Source organism: Liolophura sinensis, chromosome 6 (genome assembly GCF_032854445.1).
Source record: "Liolophura sinensis isolate JHLJ2023 chromosome 6, CUHK_Ljap_v2, whole genome shotgun sequence".
Lineage (NCBI taxonomy): Eukaryota > Metazoa > Mollusca > Polyplacophora > Chitonida > Chitonidae > Liolophura > Liolophura sinensis.
This window is the reverse complement of record NC_088300.1, coordinates 57504305-57521667: the sequence shown is the minus strand read 5'-3', so window position 1 is coordinate 57521667 and position 17363 is coordinate 57504305. Positions and strand designations below refer to the sequence as shown.

General features: G+C 40.5%; 2 protein-coding genes across 3 annotated transcripts in view; both read left to right on the top strand.

Moving 5' to 3' along the window:
• The first annotated feature begins 1835 nt into the window (after positions 1 to 1835).
• On the top strand, positions 1836 to 4121 carry LOC135467383 (sulfate transporter-like). Its single transcript, XM_064745158.1, has one exon. It carries the CDS (start codon positions 1836 to 1838, stop codon positions 4119 to 4121), a length of 2286 nt encoding a protein of 761 aa, XP_064601228.1.
• A 13000-nt stretch (positions 4122 to 17121) lies between these two features.
• Positions 17122 to 17363, top strand: part of LOC135469218 (nucleolysin TIAR-like) — an 87512-nt gene continuing 87270 nt past the window's right edge. For both annotated transcript variants that reach the window (XM_064747798.1, XM_064747797.1), the window contains exon 1: positions 17122 to 17242. In XM_064747798.1, coding sequence (XP_064603868.1) covers positions 17214 to 17242 — 29 coding nt within the window. In that variant the 5' untranslated portion in view covers positions 17122 to 17213. The remainder of the gene's footprint in view (positions 17243 to 17363) is intronic.

Sequence of the window (17363 nt, the reverse complement as noted above, 5' to 3'; positions counted from 1 at the left end):
AACACAAGAAAGTTTTCTATGTGTATCTGTTGCCGTATTGCGGACGCCGTGTTTTGGAACGCGGCAGATCTCCAGTCCCATAACAGCCTTGAAAAATGTCTCCGGGGCTATGCAATGTACGTATATCACTGTATTTAGCACATTTAAATTCTACCGACACCTGCGGTTCTCGTGCATTATCAATGTCACTTGCACCACTACTGATGTAAACAATGCGGAAATTGACACTGGATAAAATAGCTTGTTTTCCCTTTGCATGCATAAAATCCGCCCAGAACTCGTATGATATTCTTTTGTTAACGGCTCTTTTGTTTGTCTAAATGGCAGGCGTGTTGTGTTACCCCAAATGAAAAATGAGCCACAATATATGCGAGGGATTTATATAATTACTTCAATGATGGAAATCTCGTCTGTGTCATTGCTATATTAAATGCGCATTATAAATTGATAGCTGCACCGATGCATATCAGCGGCGCGTTATTGTCACGAAGTATTTATATTTGTTCATAACTACATCGTAAGCTAGCAAAGAAATATTTAGTGCATTGGGGGCTGTATAAGTTGTAAAGGAGGTAAATCGCCCCTCTGGCTTAAACCGAATCAGGGATAAATGTCGAGCAAGGACATACGTTGAAAAACAAACTTTACACAAGTGAAAATTGAAATTCTGTTTTTACAGTTCTTTAAAAATTCCTTAATAAAATTCGAAGCTATGAGGAACGCATATCCTCTTCATTAACATAAATTACTTACCGATTTCATAATTCTTTAATCGAGTTACATTCAGAACGATATTTCCTGTCAGATGGAATATCTTGGTTTATCATACCTACCACTAGTTCTAATCTGTTACGGTACACAAACAGTAAATAAATAAATAAATAAATAAATAGGCAAATTTATATCCAATCAATACTCAGCACCCACAATCATCGGTAGGATTATTGAAACTTTCAGAAAATTTCTGAAAATATGACACATTAATAAGCTAATAACTGTGATAATAAAACCAAAGGTAACTCACCAAAACATTTCATCCAGGCTCGTTTCCATTTAAACAAAGGTTAAAAGGTGAGCGGCTCAGGCGGAGTGGTAAAGGTTCTTGCATTTGAGTCCAGAACACACGAGGTGCGGTTCAAAAGACGACATGGACAGGGGATTTTACATCGTCCCGTTCTCGCTGTTCATGGGTCATTGGTGGTGATAATCGATCAAAGATACTCGTGTGGCCGATTACACAGTTTAACGATCATTAAAGACCACTTGTCTTCCACAAATATGATGGGAATATCTCTACATCACATGGGAGAAAGTTCGTCAATAACTTGCCAAGATCGGCGATTTACCCACAGGGCCCTCCTATTTCCTTCTCCCATAATCCTATCTGTCATGGTGAAAGTTAAAAATTCTTGAATATGACGTTTACATTGATCAAATAAAAGATGATCCATGCCAAGGTTTAACAATTAAAGAGAACTATCTGGGGCGAAAACACGAAGCAAGTTGAGCTACTGAAGGCGGTTATCATGCTGTGATCACAAAAGCAACTGGACGTTATCAAGGACACAGTCCTTTGAGTCTCCATGCGTTAGAATGCCATTCAGGTCTCGTCTACAGGGTTCGTCTAGATCAGACCATCTTACGGCTAGAACCACTTTGTTCATTATTGTTCACACCACACACGTGAGTTACATTCACCCGTTCCTAACGGTCGTGCAAACTCTTCGATACCCGTTTATTAAATTTCAGCGATACTTGATTTTTTTCATTGATAGAATGGTCGGTAACTCTGGTTCATGTTTATAGTTTCAGACGACTATCACAATCAGACCAAGATGACTCTAACCGAGAAGCCCCTTCCTCTGAACCGACATCTCTATAGCCTTGAGGAGTTTAATAAGTATTACCCGGACAAACACGAAGAAAAGGTTGCATTTTCCAAAAAATGCGCCTCCCAGATCTACTGCTCTCGCCGTAGAGTTTGGAAAGGTGTGACCACTGTGTTACCAGTGACGGAGTTCTTGAGAAAATACAAGTGGAAGAAGTGGATCGCCAAAGACATTCTTGCCGGCATCACAGCAGGTATAATGCACATCCCGCAAGGACTGAGCTATGGATACCTAGCTGCATTGCAACCGGTATACGGACTCTACACCGCCTTCTTCTCAACTATTTTTTACGTCTTATTTGGAACTAGTCAGTACCTAAGCTTTGGGGTAGACGCCGTCACCAGCATACTCGCTGGTGGTATCATCCAAATGGAGCTGGAGAAGTTGCCGCTGTCCGTAGAGTTTTCCCAGAACGTTACCGAAAACGGAACGTCGTTGTTGTCAGAAAATGTGGTGGGACTGGAGCACAAGGCGTCCATAGCCACGGCTGCTAGCCTGACGGTAGGACTGATACTCATCCTCATGAGCATCCTTCGGCTCGGATTTATCACCTTGTACTTATCTGATTCCTTCATCAGTGGATTCACAACGGGAGCCGCGGTCCACATCGCCACAAGTCAAATCCCCAAAATGCTGGGCATCAAGGTAGGCTTTGTGGACGGTGTTGGGAAGGTTGTACGGACTTACATTATCCTTTTCCAGAAACTCGCCAGCACCAACATAGCTGAGTTAGTTGTATCTCTGGTGTGCGTGGCCGTCCTGTTTATAGTAAAGACATTCATAAACGAGAGGTATGCTTCCAAATTGAAGATCCCCCTCCCCATTGACCTGATCGTCGTCATTCTCGGCACTGTGGCTTCTCATTTCGGAAAATTCCATGATAATTACGATGTAAACATAGTGAAGGAGATCCCTGCAGGAATACCTGCACCAACCATGCCTGGACTCGACAAGATCACTCCTGTCACCTTCTTCATCGAGTGCTTCATCATAGCCGTTCTAGTATTTGCCGTCTCCATCAGTATGGCTAAGCTGTGTGCCAAGAAACACGGCACAGAAGTAGATGACAACCAGGAATTGATGGCTTACGGAATGTCAAACGCTCTCAGCAGTTTTTTCCACTGCTTTCCTTCCTGTTGCGGGTCTCCACGCACGATGCTTCTCAGCACCATGGGGTCCAAATCCACACTCAGTGGAGTGTCGGCCGCTGCTCTCATTTTACTTGTCCTCATGGTGATTGGTAAGCTGTTCTATGCACTTCCGGTCTGCGTGCTGGCAGCCATGATTGTCGTTGCCATGAAGAAACTATTCCTTCAGGTCAAAGATCTGAAACTCTACTGGCAAGTTAACGTATTCGATTTTGTGATTTGGATCGCCACTTTTTTGTCAGTGGTTTTGCTTGACATCGACATCGGCCTTGGAGTGGGAGTCGTGGTGTCCGCATTCACAGTTCTTTTCCAGAGTCAGACGGCGGGTGGACTGGCGTTGGGCAAGGCCAACTCAGAAGACGTGGCTGCCAGCTTGAAGAAAGACAACATTCATCCAATTCCCGGAGTGAGAGTCTTCAAGTTTCAAACATCCTTCTATTTCGCGAATGCTGAAATTTTGCGCAAAAGTCTTTATAAATGTACAGTAAATCCCAAAGTCCTTGCCAAGGAAATGGCTAAAGCCATGAAGAAAAACAGAGAGCCAAAGGCCCAAGCCAGCAAACTAAGTCTACCCAAGAAGAGCATGCTGACTAATTCTCTTGCTCAACCACACGGCTTGTCCTACACAGTACAAACTGATGACAGAACTGGTTACCTGGACGTTGGCAAGGTAAACGGAGGCTATCTGGACATGGAGCACGTAAACAATGGGTACCCGGACATTGAACCCATGGGCAGTTGTCTTAGTACCCTGGAGAACGGTGTCCCTGAATTAGGAGGTGACCACATTGTGTTCCAGAGAGACATTGATCGGATTCGCCACATAGTCCTCGACTGCTCTGCTGTCTCGTACATTGACATCGCCGGGATCAAGATGATGAAGCAGATTATAGAGGACTTTAAGTCAGCAAAGATAACGGTGCTATTAGCTGGATGCTCCACCAATATGATCAAAGCCTTGGAGGCTGCGGGGTTTTTCGAAACTGTGGAGAAATCGGTGTGTTTTTATGAAGTGACGGATGCCGTTCAGACTGCAATTATTGACAGGTGTGAGGCTGTGCAGTCCACGGTCACAAAACTTTAACCACTTTGAAACCCACTGAAATATCTGATGCCGTGTCCTCTGGGAAAAGTGGACAGGGACTGCTGAAAACACATTTCCGAAGAAGACACCGTTTTAGCTAGGTATATAAAACTTTTAGCTAAACTTTGAAGCCCTTTACATACATCGTGCGAGCGTTATTGCTCAGTTTTAAACAGTGTTTCGTTATTATGTTTTGCATTCCAACGTATCACGACCTCATTAAACTCAATCTTGCTGCCCAACGTATCATATCAGAAATGCTGCTGGATCGTAGAGATGCTGTTTTAACCTTATAAGAAAACCAACTGCAATCGTAGTGCTAAACAAACTAAATGAATGTAGTCAGATTATGTATTGTAAAGATACCTTTAGACAGAGTGACGTTTTCTACAGCGGTATTTCGCGGGGGTATTTAACCATATGAATACAACTGGCTTAGAAACATTAATGATATAATATGTGTATATATATATATTGAATATGGTTCATCCCTGTGTATTTGTCAGACTATGCAGAAAAACGTTCGTAGATATCTTTCACCAACATTTTGATAGTTGAACAGGAGTTTCTGTCTGTATATGGCCAAGCATTGAGTTTAAACAATTTATGATGTCACCTGAGTGTACTCTAGTTTTGCTTGTGCCCCTAAAGGACTCATCTTGGTAACAGCACGGCCATCTTTTCTGAATAATTTTTCATTCTGTAATTCAAAACAGTGTTTCAGCGAGCCGAAACAGTTTCGAAAGCGTAATAGATGGTATAGCAAATGCCATTATATACAGCTTTTAAACTGTTTTTTTAGCATAGGAGCCATTACCTTGTTGTCTACAAGGCTCTTGATTTTTTACTTGGTTTGTTGACTCCAACGCCGATGGAATATTTTTTGTTATTATGATTGCAAATGTAAATAAAATGATATTTTAATTACTGTGCTTATGTCCTCAGCCTTTATTGTTTTTATCGTGTTTGATTTATTATATGCACTCATTTGTCGAATGAAAATATAAGTTCCATAAGGCTTGTGCCATATACAAAATATATGCGGCGCAGTGACTCCGGAGTCCTTCACCAATGCTGTTGGTGTGAGCAAGTTCAGCTCACCCTGGCTTCCTCTCCGGTCGTAGGTGGAAAGGTCTCCCAGCAACCTGTGGATGGTCACGGGTTTCCCCAGGGCCCTTCCCGATTTCCTCCCATCATAATTCTGGCCTTTGTCGTATAAGTGAAATATTCTTGAGTGTACTTCATAAAACATGCACCAGTAAAATAAATAAATGTAAAGGTAAATCTCGCTTCACGGTTTGAATTTGAGGTCTTAAGAAAGATGGAGCAAGCCAAAAAGCATTTGATTAAGCAACAGTAGTTTATGCAACGATTGCTGTTTTGATTGTCATACACGGTACTGTTTGCTCACGGAATTCAAGATTGTGAATTTCACAAGATCTACAGACGGTCATAATTTAACCCAGATATCCCGTTTAGAGGAACTTTAAACACTATCCCCAAACATCCAAGCTTCCTAAGGAAGGTGTCACGGAGCTTTGTTGACTGTGTTTTCCTCAGTCTGTCTCAGACTTTTCCGAGGTCAAAAATACAGCTTTACGTCATTTCTCTCGATTAAGTAAGTAAGCCTGTTTGAGTGTGTGGGGTTCAAGGTCAGTTTCGCCATTATTTCATTCATTTCACAAGTGCGTATCCTGGGAGTAGATGGCTGTCTATCAACCGACACATCTATGCGCTGTCTCACTGCAAAGCCACAGCGATGCCATCAGATACGACACCCCAACCATGTTATGAAATCCAGAGGAATTTAGTGGGTGGTACAGTTGTCATGAATGCCTTCATTTACAGAGCTGGTGAAGTCACTGGTAGAGTTACGCCCCCTCTACCACACACGTCGCGTATATGTATCACGCTACAGAAATGTGTACATCCACGCTTGACATGTTATACGGGAAAAACAAGGTTACAGCTAGTCTTAATTCCGCTCAAATACACAAAGTCTATAAAAGAAATGTTTTTCTTTATATTACAGCTTGTTTGGAGTTTATTTTGATTTTTTATGAGCATCATTTCTAATATAGTTACGGATGAGCATTGCATAAATTCATTGAAGTTTTGCGTTGTATGCCCAGGAACATTTCGTTATCGACACCATACAATATGAACAAAGCCTAACTTATTGAATTCATTCAGTTCAAGTCAATTTTATTATATTAAACAACACTTTTAATAATAGCCGCAGTCGTATGAGTGAATTATTCCTGAGTACGGTGTAAAACACCAATCAAATAAATAAATAAACTCAAACATAAGTGGGTCAAAAAAAAAAAAAAGTAAAAATCACCCATAGTGTGTCAGATTTGATGACTTCGGTTATTCGTTTCCTTGCGATGTGACGTCAGTAATCTATGCAATTTGAATCGCACCGTCTTGTATGTGTTTGATTGATGCATTCGAATTTAACACCGGATATCCAACGAGATATAGGCGCACTATTTGTCTAGGGTTTCTTAGTGAATTTGTAAAGTTCTACAACATGCTTAAACAAATATGGCTGTTAGATTAAAACATATCTACCTGCATACGATATTTATTTCTTTATTTGATTGGTGTTTTACGCCGTACGCAAGAATATTTCGCTTATACGACGGCGGTCGGCATTATGGTGGGTGGAAACCGGAAACCCATGACCATCAGGAGGTTGCTGTCAGACGTTCCCAAGTACGACTGGAGAGGAGGCCAGCACGAGCTGGACTTGAGCTCACAGCGACCACATTGGTGAGAGGCTCCTGGGTCATTACGCTGCGCTAGCGCGCTAACCATCTGAGCCACAGAGGCTCCCCATGCATACGATAACTTGTGACAGTTAATTCCTCCATGCCAACAAAACGAATGAAAAAATGTTTCAAGATGACTATATATTTAGGATCGCGAGCCTATCGCTACCTGGATCTGACACCGGAAGCAAATTGCCAGTCACCAAAATCACTGAACCGGGCGGCAATACATAATCACTGTTCACTTTCCTAAACTCAGATGAAGCTATACTACCGTCATCTAGATACTATAAGACTGCTGATTAAACAGATACATGTCCATTAACACAAATAAGAAATATTCCTTTATTACCAAGGACGCCATTTCTGTATCCTGTCATTAATTGTTCATATAACCGGCTAATATTCCTTCATATTCTAAGGACGTATAAACGTCCTGTTCATTAAATCTGTAGGAAGCGAGGAAAACTGATAATTTTGAAACTATGTGAAGAAGTATCTGTGAGTTGTAATCAGGGATCGTTAAAATGACTTTCGTGTTAAACTCCACGTAGCAATGAAATCTATTCTATACCTATGGAAACCCATTGTGGCGGAGATACTTGGTTTTGCAATGGAGCATTGTATCATAAATTTGTGTGAACTGCTATGGTAACCTATTTGATGGTAATGATTTTTGGATAAGCCCCTTCTAAACCCTCCTTCCGCCTTCCTGTTGAATTTCTTCATCATTCTGAAATGCCCTAGCCCGAGCCAGTACTACGGCGGACAAACACATTGTTATAACTTGGCAACACCCGGGTTTTCATACCTGTTCAAATATTTCTGGCATTTCTCCACCAATAATTTAATAAGAACTATATGAAACAGTGACTTCGTATAAAACATGCGTTATGGTTTATTTAATTACACCGTGCACTTGTGCAATGTGCATGTTAAAGATTAATGATTTCTGTGATGGGTTGAGTTTTTGGTTGGAAGAATCCAGAAAAAAACGGTGGTGAAATGTGCAGCCATTCCTTTAGTGAAGGTCTATAACCATATTAGGGGAGGTGAGCTGACGTGAAGGTGAGGCAGTGTCGTACGCCTAACCAACCATTTGTGTGTTCTTAACATCACATTTGTGCCACACGCACAGCGCTTTTTGACGTCACGCCTTAAATTTAATTACAAATGTAGAGAAAAAAAACTCAACTCGTGGTCTACAAGAAAAGAGAATCGTATTCTTCATTTCTATTTATGACTACTTGATGATGCTCCCAAAGCCAGGACAGAATGTAGACCCATTTGTTTTCTTTTTTCGCTTTATTTTGGGTGTGTGTGTGTGGGTGGGTGGGTGGGTGGGGGGCGGGTATAATCACGCCTTCCTTGGGCCGCGGTCAACATCAGGAAACAGACCAACTACTGGTATTGTGTGTGTGAACATGGGATGAGTGTCATTTCTGGTGTATCCGACATGAACTTACAAATATATTTTTACATATTTCTGGAGACACCAAAAATGATACCCCCATCCATGCTCTCACACAGTATCAATAGTCGGTATGTTCAGACCAAGGAAGACATGATTATTCCCCCAGTTAAGCATACAACAGGCTACCAATCCTTTTTCTGTTGTTTTGTACACACACATATATTACATATATTATTTACTTGTTAAAGTATCCAATATATGTATATATATCCAATATATATATATATATATATATATATATATATATATATATATATATATATATATATATATATATATATATATAGACATTTTTTCAACTGGTACGCAACTGCATGAAATCTTAATCATGCATCAGCAAACAAAGGGAGACAAGTCTAAGACGTTTACAAAGACATGTCGTATCCACTCCGACGTGTAAAATGTGACCTTCGGCGAGAAAGTGGACACTAATTACACTAATATGGGGGACACAGGAATGAACAGACCTTCCAGGATGAAAGAGATTACCCTCTGTCCACAGGGAATTGCAACTTTGAAGTGAAAAATATTCCCCTGAATTTCGTGCTTTATGAAGACAGCAAAAAAACGAACACTATTTATACATATAAACGTTTGTTCATCGATCCCTTACGACAAAAACAAAACGCAACTCGCTAAATACAAATTTGCCTGACGCAACCTGTCATTTGTCAGTGTCTTAAGATGTAAACAACTTTTTGTTTCCGACGTTTCAGTTGTTAGACAAAAAATCATTCTGTGCATGGCCAATATTGATGTATAACAGAGAACTTAAAGCTTTCTTTCAACTACAGCAAACGTACCATTAACAATTCATTTACTGCCGTCACCAAGTATTTATTTATTTCTTTGATTGGTGATTTACGCCGTACTCAAGAATATTTCACTTATGAAGGCGGCCAGCATTATGGTGGGAAGAAACCAAACAGAGTCCGAGTGAACCGTCACCAAGTAGGGGTTTTTAATTTTAAATGAGCATTATATATATCCAGAATTAAACTTTGCCTATGCCTGCCATTACTTAGAGATCAAGCCTCTAATTATACATGGAATTACACATGGAGCTTCAAGAGGGCGTTATATGTACTTCCATGTACTAATTTTATGGATAGAGTTATAATATTATCAGTTTTTAACGCCATGTTCAGGAAATTTTCAGGTAGGCGATGTTTGTCAGGTTAAAGGGCCGAGGAAACCTGAGTGCCCGGAGTATTCACCGCCCTTCGCCAGGTAACCCGATAAGCCGTCTGACTTACGACCACAGCTGCATTTCAGTTTGCGACATTAATGGTAAGCTACGCTCTGAACAACTTTTGTCATTAGATTCTTTAAACTTTTGTTTAAACCCAGGGGGCTGTTTCTCAACGGAGTCATAACGTTACGCCAGTCTAATCACCATGACGTCGCATACTGACGGCATACGTCGCCTTGGCATTATTTGCGACCGGCGTAACGTTACGAACCCTTTGAGAAACAGCCCCCAGATGCTCAAACTAGACTGAAATTGTATAACAACAGCACAGAATCACCTTGTGAAACGGTATCCTGGGCAAGCAAGTTCAATTCCCTACTCGCGATGTAAGGATATCGGGCAGTCAGTTGTATTGGGTTTGATTACTTGCATGGCGAGGAAATCAAATGTGTAAACTAGTGACAAACAACGAAAGCTTGCATATACAATAAACATGAGAGAGAAATGCGCTACGTGGGTGGTTGACCGAGGGATATGGCCGTGGTGATTAGGCCAATTTTATATACAGCTGGCCAAGTGGATGTGTTAATCTGTGAACGATCTGACGTGGTCTGACATGACCGACTATATAATATATAGTGGATATAGATTTATTTCATTTTTCATGCTAAATAAACACGGTAGTGGTAAAGTTTTAGTTACTGTTTTGGTCACGTGATTGAGGATATGTCAATTGAAAGAAAAATCTGCTTTTCATAGTGGACACCTGAGAAGCTGACCAACAAAAAACAAACGCAACAACTTAAACTTTATCACTACATTCCAAATATACTTCATTTATTGAGGTCAGCTAGGGAAGCTGGAAAAGGGCATCTTGCCTCGCACCTCGCTGGGCATGATCTGCGACCAGAGGATAGTAGGCCTACCATTCGCCCGCGATTTTCAACGTCCATGCATGTGTCGTGCCGATGTCCTGATCCGGCTTCCACGGTCAACTGCTTATGCATGAGATCAAATTTATTGGCCGAGAAACAGAAACTGCGAAAAATCACAGCACTATACCACAGGTATTTCAGACAACTTCCTGACAGATAAAACAGGATACGTGAAACCTGGACATTGTAACTACTGTGTGTCAGACTAAAGAAATGTCGTATGTAATATTTATGGATCTGTCCTTTAAATATTACGCATAGCATAAAAGATATTTCCCAGATGACCAACCTGATCCCAATCACAGATGAAACAGTAAGCTCATTGAGACTAGCTACTACAAGCTATGTATATCAGCCACACTTGTTGTACAAACAATTCTTATTCGAATAGGCTACCAATATCTTTGAAGCAATATACAGGGAGGATTATGGAACACACACAAATGGATTTCTGCCAGGGCCCACCCGCTGTGCGTGAAAGTTGTTCTCATCTATATTTTATTTCCATAAAATTCAATATCATCTATACACTGACAGAACAAATGTTTAACATTTAAACATTTCTTTGCAACAGATAATAAACGTGCTTAATGTTTTTATTGTAACAGGTTTAATACCTAAACACTTAAACATGTTTATCCAACAGCTGATAATAAGACCACATTAAAATGTTGATCATATACATTGAAAACTTTAAATCACTCCGTTTAAGAAATAAACCCATTCAATTTAGTACATAAATTATTGCATTTATACTATAAATGTGAGTATTTATAAAGCACTGCATGTATTTATAAAATAAATCAATACATTTATGAAACATACGCGTCTATTTAAGAAATAAACACGCCTTGGACATGTTAAAAGTAAGCATTCATTATTGTGTGTGCACGTGTTACAGTTCAAAATAGTTTATGAATTTCCTAAAATGTACAAAACGGATGAAATTATAGATTTTTGAAACTCTGTTGCAGAGATATATTTAAATATTGAACATTTAATTTTTCAGTGTACCGATATATCTATACATGGAATCAATAGGCGCTTATGGAATAAAAGCATTTTTGAAACTGCTGTCGTCAGTTTTATTCAAGTATATTTGTATTTGCTGCTCGTATTGCTCGAGAAAGTATAATCAATCTATTTAACACACACATGCAGCAAGGGCTCATATCGGGCTATTGCCAACTTTTCATATATAAAACGATTAGTAATTTGTAGATTGACTTAATTATAAGCTGAGACTGCGACAATGTAGAAAATATACATTTAGATATCTATTTTGCATATACATTATGATGTACAACAATAATCATGTGTCTGTCTAGAGCGGATGTGCAAATCTGCACATTTTTTGACATATGTCACATATGGATATTCTTAAATCTGACCACAACGTCTATAGTTTCGGCCCCATTTCAAGGACTATTCCCACAAGGGCACATCCCACTGTGCTTAGAAGATAGTCATCCCACCGAGTTTAGAAGGCAGTTATCCCACCGTGCTTAGAAGATAGTCATCCCACCATACTTAGAAGATAGTCATCCCACCATACTTAGAAGATAGTCATCCCACCATACTTAGAAGATAGTCATCCCTCCATACTTAGAAGATAGTCTTCCCACCGAGTTTAGAAGGCAGTCATCCCACCGTGTTTAGAAGATAGTCTTCCCACCGTGCTTAGAAGATAGTCATCCCACCATACTTAGAAGATAGCCATCCTACCGTGCTTAGAAGATAGTCATCCCACCATACTTAGAAGATAGTCATCCCACCATACTTAGAAGATAGTCATCCCAAGGTGCTTAGAAGATAGTCATCCCACGATACTTAGAAGATAGTCATCATCCCACCATACTTAGAAGATAGTCATCCCACCATACTTAGAAGATAGTCTTCCCACCGAGTTTAGAAGATAGTCTTCCCACCGTGTTTTGAAGGTAGTCCTCAGCTTTCTCAGCTTTCACTTTAATTCCTGGTTAATAATTGTGTCAATATGCCGAGGACCAAACGCGCAGAATGTACAAAGAGCAGAAAATGATGGAAGCATATGACCGATTAAGTTGTCCGTTCAGTTCGGTATAGGTAAGGCAGCGAAGCCATGCAGCATCCAAAAATGTTTACACGGCCAAACAAGTCCCATATGAAAATATAAATGTAAGTCTTTAGCTGTTTGTATTTTGCCATTATCATTTATTTATTGTTAGTTTAAAATTTCATTAAAGAACATTTCTTAATAATATCGTGTTTCTGGAATCAATGAAACCTGTTGACTGGCTTCTCCTCGCAAATAACAGGACTTCTTACTATATTCTTTCTTAATCTTTCTTGGTTGTGTTGAACATTGTTATGAAAATTGGTCTTTCGAATGTATGGACGTGGAACATCGTGAATGGCGACTGGTGTACGAAATCTGTCACGAAGCCTTGACTGCGGCCAGGCCAACAAGCAATTCGCACTGGATATCCCGTCAAACTTCTAGCACCAACACGTGCATCAAAATTCATACTACAAGGTGGTTTGTTTTATACCAGACAGTTGTGTCACACTCAGACATAACGTCAAAATTAAATACATTCGGTAAATATTTATCATTCAACTGTAGCCTGCATCAAATTCATTTTTAGCATGCAGATCTTGCCATGCACCTGGCATTTAGTTGCAACACCACTCTGTACGAGTTTCTGTGGCTTTCCCTGTGGCGAGTTGAACTATATATTCTGAGGGAGTGTGTGAAAAGACGGCTGTAGGCGACATACCTCACCCTCAGATTGCACTTGAAGGACAAACTTCATTTTCGTGTCAGTGCTGTGGGACTAGGGTTGTACTCCGGAGGCCAAATACATAAATGTGAACATAATGCCAGCTACTAAAATTTAATTAATTAAATTTAATTTCACAAAAATGTTTTCGGATGTGTTTTAAAAATGTTCAACAAATTCTACAAAACTTATCAACAATAATTGATCCTCAGTACTTAACCATTCATTTGGTCATGTCATTTTGCCATGTTAGCCATTAAGCTCTCCTCTACAATCGGTAGGATTGTTAAACAATGTCGTATAGTTCCAATATAATGTGTGCTTGACCGGACGTGAAACTTTGACTAAAAAACAGAAACGGCACACATCTGCTCAAGAGTTTCAGCTCTGCTCCGTTTTGAAACACCAAAAGTTTCTTTCAGTTTGGCAGTTTGTCGAGGCGAACTTCGTGGGCACGTAGAGGTAGACTCTCTTTTACCTATCCTGAGAATCGTCGACTTGCATTGGTCCGTCCGTCTTCGTCTCCGTCCACATGGGTCTCCGCCTCCGTGGGTCTCAGTATTAGCTAGCTTTATAGGCCTACAGACATCGATGAAGTGTACCAAATGTAGCTGGGCATTCTCGTTTAGAACAGATTCTTTGCTATCGATATTGGGAAGACATTTCCTTAATAAACCTTGTTGCGCGAAGGAAAAACCTAAGCAACGAAATGCTCTCATTCCCAGGCGATGCATGGCTGATGTGGTTTTATTGTCAGCCTTCTGTCCAACTTGTAGGCATTGTGACAAGTGCAGCAGTTCTCATTGTATGACTGTCCAAGTGGACCACAATGTTTCCATTTAACACTTTAAAAAACCTCAAAATACCATTTATTGTACGGGCCGTGTCTGTCTATTTACCATGAGATTTATTTATTTGTTTCATTGGTGTTTTACACCGTACTCAAGAATAATGCCTTTATACCACGGCGGCCAGAATTATGGTAGTGGGAGGAGGGGATTCGAGCAGAGCCCGGGGGAAACCCACGACTATCCGCAGGATTCTGGCAGGCCTTCCCATGCAAGTAGAGGAAGCCTGTCTGAGCTGGACAGTGAACACACTAGTCCAAATGCGCGCCATACTGGTGAAAGATAAGTGGTTTTGAACGAAGATTAGACTTTACAAACGATCACACAAGCGTCGCCAACCGCTTGTTGTCACCAATTAAAACCTAATATGCAATAAAAATGGAGGAATGTACAAATTCCCTGCCAAAACCAAGGCCGGTTATTAACCCGCACCTCGCATGTCCTACTATCTAAAAAGTACTGTGTACTACTGGTACATAGTATTGTGGCCAAAATGCACATCCACATGATTCTGAGTACGAAGAGTACACAAATTCTGTAATTCAGGTAACACATCCACAGTGACTTGTGTTTACATGTGTGTAAAGCTGATACACGTCATTCAGGATGTGCAAATTTATACACAGTCGTTTTTAGAGAATAGGAATTGAAAGGCAAGCACCTTTTAATATGCACTACTTTTTAATTACTTATTTATTTGATGAATGTTTAGGCCGTTGTCGAGAATATTCAACTTATAAAACGGCGACAAGCGATATGGAGGGAGGAAAATGAACAGAGGCCGTAGCAAACCCGCAATCATCCACAGGTTGGCAGGTCTTTCCACGTATGGACAGAGAGGAAGCCAGCATTAGCTGGACTTGAACTCACATCGATCCGCAAAGGGTGAGAGACTCTTGCGTCATTGGTCTGCACTAGCAGTAACACTACCACTATAGGCCACAAGGACCAGTTTAACCACAAGACCACAGAGTTCCCACAATACGTTTGAGGTGGTGTCTAACAGATGGTGCAGAATTGTGTTTGTCAGGTAGGCCTGTTTACCTGACCAAGCGATGATGTTCCCATCAGGCGCAACCGGCTTTTACGACGCCAATAAACCCGATTAGCTTACCCGTCATTCTTATATGTGAAATGTATAGTGCAAATCAAAATAAATCAAATAAATATGAGATTTCCATGAACTACTTTTGGTAGCTATGTTGGCGTTCATGCTTAACATTAATCCAATGTAGTTGGTTTAATTGGTAGCGTCTGAAAGTTCAACGTGACATGTGGTAGACCCTATATAAACTGCCTTCGAAGTGACGGCGACTCTAACATTTTATTTAGTTACCTTAATTCCCCACATACGGAATCCTTATGACGTCAGAAACTTCACATTTTAATTTCGACTAGCATGACTCACAGGCAAGCTTAATCTTGCAGGAAAATGGGCCGCTTCTTTTAATTTCATCTTAGCTCACGTTCTACTTTTCTTTTAATGGAAGGCGAATCAAATATATCCAATCTGCCTATAGCCTCTACGGGGGCCGCGGGGTTTAGCATGCCAGCACAGCGCAATGACCCAGAAGCCTCACATCAATGCGTCACTGTAAGTTCGTCCAGCTAAAAGCTGGCTTCCTCTCCGACCGTAAGTGGGAAGGTCTGTCAGCAACCTGAATTTCACCCAACATAATGCTGGCCGCCGTCGTAAAAGTAAAATATTCTTAAGCACCAATCAAATAAATATTTATTAATAATAAAATAAATAAATAAATAATTATTTTAAATAAACGAATAAAGCCTTTACCGGTTTATGGGCTGGAAATTTCCTACCGCCAAAAAAAAAAAAAACGGGTGGCAAATAAGATCAATTGATGGCAACCTCTGTGCAACTACCCAAACCATAAGGTGTACATCAGTCGGGCACTGGATACTAGGCGCAGCAGTTAAAACTGTTTTTTTTTTCTTCAAATCAGATTACGATATGGATTACAAGGCTTTTGTATTTTATTTCACAAGCCCGTCTTCTATGATAGCGCATGGATTAATGTCTATTTATGATTTCTGTTTTGTCCCAATTTGCGTGTTTTCCTATCCAATAAACTATCAATCCAACGATCTGTCAATGAATCGATATTTATTTATTTATTTATCGGATGTTGTTTTTCACGCCATACTCTAGCAGTGCTTTCCACGTACAACTGGACATGAACTCACAGTGGTCGCACTGATGATGGGCTACTGAGTCTTTGTGCTGCCATAGTATGAGCCAAGCAATCGGCCACGGAGACCCCAATCAGTGTATGATCATTTTCCGTGTTTCCATCTAATCAGCTGCGATATGATACATATGTAGCTGAAACGAGAGCGTTTATGTGATCTAAGGCGTTCTCGCTAGAGAACACAAATCGTTGTCAAATGAAGTCGCGTGCTCGAATCTAGCTGCTACTCACAATGCATCTGCTCGACCCAAGCCCATGAACACGTGTATGCTCTATCACCGCAACACTCGATGAGCCCACTCACAGAAAAGCGGGAATGGAGCATGCGCTGAGGGGAGTTTGGCCACGGTTGTTGTTACACCAGACAGCTACCTGGCAAACTGATGGACATTTCATTCAGGTGCTATTTGTTTCTGTTCCATTAGACCGTCTAAATGAAACTATGTCATATTTGCATAAAACAACCGTCGAAGAAAAAAAAAATCTCATGGGACAAACTTCTATCTGAGTCTGTTCTTGTCATGTGTAGGTAATTTTATCCTAATCCCTGATTTAAAGTGATGTTTGGCAGAAAGCGAAACGAAAGATTAACACATTGTGCTTTAGTCTGATTAATGGATTCCCTAGCCTTTTGCTAGGTAAGGCATTTTATGTGTGTTTCGTTGTGTAATCGATATTTACAGTTGTAGTAACATAAAGCAGTCCCGGCAACAACTTTGTGTAAAACAGCTGATCGAGAGGATTATCTCCCTTCCACGGATTTCCGGCGCAGGCGCGCTAATAGTTTCGTGTGTTACGTCGCCATGTTGTCCCGACAGGTACTTACATTTCCTACCAAACTTGTTTGATTTGCCCAAAACCTTCAAGATCTAACGCCGTATTATATATTTTCAGAACATGACGGAAGATTCGCAGCGACGTACCCTGTAAGTATACCCCCGGCTGACGAGAAAACTTCACTTGGACTGACTTCGTTGACCGGTATCGTGTCGATTTTGTTTCACTTCCTGTCTGTTGACTGTTGTAGTTGGCTAAGATCTGTAGAAC

Coding starts and splice junctions, on each gene's coding strand:
- LOC135467383 (XM_064745158.1), top strand. CDS start 1,836: ATGACTCTAACCGAGAAGCCCCTTCCTCTGAACCGACATCTCTATAGC.